Source organism: Mus pahari, chromosome 6 (genome assembly GCF_900095145.1).
Source record: "Mus pahari chromosome 6, PAHARI_EIJ_v1.1, whole genome shotgun sequence".
NCBI lineage: Eukaryota > Metazoa > Chordata > Mammalia > Rodentia > Muridae > Mus > Mus pahari.
Window position 1 is genome coordinate 47,445,821 of NC_034595.1, and position 3,609 is coordinate 47,449,429.

Sequence of the window (3,609 nt, forward strand, 5' to 3'; positions counted from 1 at the left end):
GACCTGTTATGAAGAGGATCTCTTAAAAAGCCTGGGAGAAAAGAGAGAGAGAGAGAGAGAGAGAGAGAGAGAGAGAGAGAGAGAGAGAGAGAGAGAGAGAAGAAAAAGGAAGCCTGGGAGAGGATTCTGGTTTCCACCCTCCTTTTGACAGCAATAAGTGAGATACTAGCAGATTGTCAACCCCCGTGCCCACAATTTGGGCAAAGACAGTATGGGCAAGGAGGGAAAAGGCATTCTGAGGTGGGGCAAAGCTAAGAAGTTTCCTTCTGCTTCAGTCTCCTCTAAATGAATGGATAAGCAGTCAGCAAGGATGTAGAAGAAAATAAGTCTCAGTAAGAGAGCACTGACATCTATAGAAAACCCTAGTCCAGAGGAATAGACCATATGCACATACTTTATCTTTTCCTTTTTAAACTGGAGAGGCATTCTAATCAACTAAGCTGGGTCATTGGCTTTGCATACACTTCTTAAAGTGGCAGGGCATATCTGTATTTATCATGATTTATTATTATGTCATCAAACAGAACTTGGTATATTATACAGTGTTTTCTCTGACCATGATGCAAACACATCATAGAAGAATAAGACATTTTCTAATTATTTGAAAATTGAACTGCTTATTTCTTTTTTCCCCCCATTAATTAATTTATCCACTTTCCACCCCAAACACTGCTTCCTCTGCCTCCCAGTGCACCATTTACACAGTTTCTTTCCCATGCCCCTCAACCCTTCTCCTCTGAGAAGGTGGAGGCCCCCACTGAGTATCCAAGGATCCTGAGACAAAGTGTCTGGAAGGCTAAACTTCTCTCCAGCTGAGGGAGCCACAAGGCAGCCCAGTTAGGGGAATGGGATCCACAGACAGGCAACAGCTTTAGGGACAGACCCTGCCTGTTCCAATTGTTGAGGGACCCACATGAAGAAGGAGGAGCTTCACATCTGCTGTGTGCGTGTTTGTAAGGGAGGCTAAGTACAGTCCTTGTATGCTTTTAGGTTGGTGGTTCAGTCTCTGTGAGCTCCCAAGGGACCATGTTAGTTGAATTTCTCGGTTTCTCTGTGGAGTTCCCATGCCTCAATCCTTCCCCTAATTCTTCCAAGAGACCCCCCAGAGCTCCACCTAATGTTTGGTGTGAGCTTCCTTTCAGTGGGCTGCTGGGCGGGGCCTCTCAGAGGACAGTTATGCTAGGCTCCTGTCTGTAAGTATAACACAGTATCATAATGTCAGGGATTGGTGCTTGCCCTTGGGGTGGTCTTATCTTGGTCCAGTTATTGGTTGGCTGTTCCCTCAGTCTATTTCCTAAAAGGGAATGCTTAGAAGCTAACTCTTTGGCCTGGGGTTAGCGATTACAAACAGGAGCCACAGGGCTCTGCCCACCACCGTCTCAGTTCCTGGAAGTCCCAGCTGCTCAGGATTAGATCAGGGCAAATCCAGGCACTCTCTCCCCTTCCTACCTGCTGGACCGACAGATGGAACTGCGTCAAGTCCATGTGTAACAAATTGCCCACAAAGGGCAAGCGCAGCGGCCCTGGCGGGTAGTTCCTGGGGCGCCGGCTTTTGAAGTAGTCAGCAAGGAACAGGAAGGTGACAGCAGCTAGCAGCAGAGTCCTGAGATGGAGAGTTGCCCAGAAGGCAGCTGTCAGGGAACCCAGGGCTGCGAGCATGGCTGGCACTTGAGCACTTGAGCAGACTTTTCAGGGGAATTAGGGTTTGAGCTGAGGCTCAGGGATCTTACCCTTGCAGGGCTCTCAGCTAAATCTATTCCACTCCACCCCGCCCCACCCCGCCTCCAGCCACGCCCTTCCATTTCCCTCTTAGGCCCTGAGACCTAGAGGCACAAACATCCCACCCCTCCCTCTCTTAGCCACTTAGGTCTTAGCCACTCCTTCTGGCTAGCACAGGACCCAACCTCAAATCAGACAGCTCAGTGCTCTCTGCCCTGTCCCTTCACACTTTTCCCAATCCCTTGGCATGCCTCCACTTCTGCCAATGCCCTCCTCACAGCACCCTTCGCCCCCTCACCCCCTCCTCTGTCATTTCCCTCTCTTAGAGAGCCGGCTCACAGAAACTAAGTGGACGCATTTGTATGATCTCTTCCTGGCTGGTGGACATTGCCTATGATTAGAATCATCCAGAAGGGACACTTGGAGATACCAATAACCCATAGTCCCTTAAAATACATCGTCCTGGAACAAAGGCAGGATGGAAAGACAACATGAAAGCCTTAAAGAAAGACCAGTGTGCCTGTTGCCTGTTGTGGAAGGTTAGTCCACTGGAAAATGTGTGTTAAAACAACAACAACAGAGCAGTGGCAGCTGAGCTCTCCAGAGGAATCTCCACACCACAGGTCCTCGGGATCACAGGTGAGTGGAACACATCAACTCCAGAGAATCCAGGAGGGACTTGTGCCAGCAGAAACAGGGTCAAAGGAATACTGCCCAACCAGAGTAGGGGTTCCTGTCCAGTCAGGGCCACCCTGCCATCTCTCTCCTGAACCCCAGTGGAGGTATCTAAGCTCTCCTGAGGAATCTCCAGACCGAAGGTCCTCTGGATCACGGGGAGGAGAGTCAGTCTACAGGGAGGGCTTTGACCTCAGAACTCAGAAGGAGGATCAGAGCTCCAGACTCCTGGGCACCTGCCTTGTGAGAGGAGAACTTACCTGCAGAGAGTGTTCTGACCATGGGGACACAGAGGAGAGTGGGATTCCCAGGAGTGCTGACAGAGGCTAACAGAATCACAGGAGGAACAAACTCCAGCCAGGGACAGCTTGAACATTAACACCAGAGATTTCCAGATGGTAAGGCAAAGGTAAGAACACAGAGCACCATCAGAACCCAGTATGCCCACCACAGCGAGTCCTGGACACCCCCAACACACCCGAAAAGCAAGATGTGGATTTAAAATCATATCTCGTGATGGTGATAGAAGATTTGAAGAAGGACATTAATAACTCACTCAAAGAAATTAAGGAGAACGATGCTAAACAAGTAGAAGCCCTTAAAGAGGAAGCACAAAATCCCTCAAGGAATTACAGGAGAACACTGCTAAACAGGTAGAAGTCCTTAAAGAACTACAGGCAAACACTACTAAACAGGTAGAAGAAACACAAAAATCCCTTAAAGAACTATAGGAAACAGTGCTAAATAGCTAGAAGAAACACAAAAATCCCTTAAAGAATTACAGGAAAACACTGCTAAACAGCTAGAAGAAAAACAAAAATCCCTTAAAGAATTACAGGAAAACATGTCCAAACAGGGGAATGGAATTGAACAAAACCATTCAGGATCTGAAAATGGAAGTAGAAACAATTAAGAAAACCCAAAGGGAGATAGAAACCATAGGAAAGAAATCAGGAACCATAGATGTAAGCATCAGCAACAGAATACAAGAGATGGAAGAGAGAATATCAGGTGAAGAAGATTCCGTAGGGAACATGGACACAACAATCAAAGAAAATGCAAAATGCAAAAAGATCCTAACTCAAAACATCCAGGAAATCCAGGACACAATTTTAAGACCAAACCTACTGATAATAGGAGTAGATGAGAATGAAGATTTTCAAATTAAAGGGCCAGCAAATATCTTCAACAAAATTATAGAAGAAAACTTCCCAA

General features: G+C 47.1%; 1 protein-coding gene across 4 annotated transcripts in view; it reads right to left on the minus strand.

Moving 5' to 3' along the window:
* LOC110323340 (cytochrome P450 2J3-like) overlaps window positions 1–1,729 on the minus strand; it is a 42,267-nt gene extending 40,538 nt beyond the window's left edge. The window contains exon 1 of one of the 4 annotated variants that reach the window (XM_021200508.1): window positions 1,450–1,729. In XM_021200508.1, the coding sequence (XP_021056167.1) occupies window positions 1,450–1,659 (210 nt within the window). In that variant the 5' untranslated portion in view covers window positions 1,660–1,729. The remainder of the gene's footprint in view (window positions 1–1,449) is intronic. The other 3 variants (XM_021200507.1, XM_021200510.1, XM_021200509.1) reach the window with 3 other exon arrangements.
* Window positions 1,730–3,609: the final 1,880 nt, after the last annotated feature.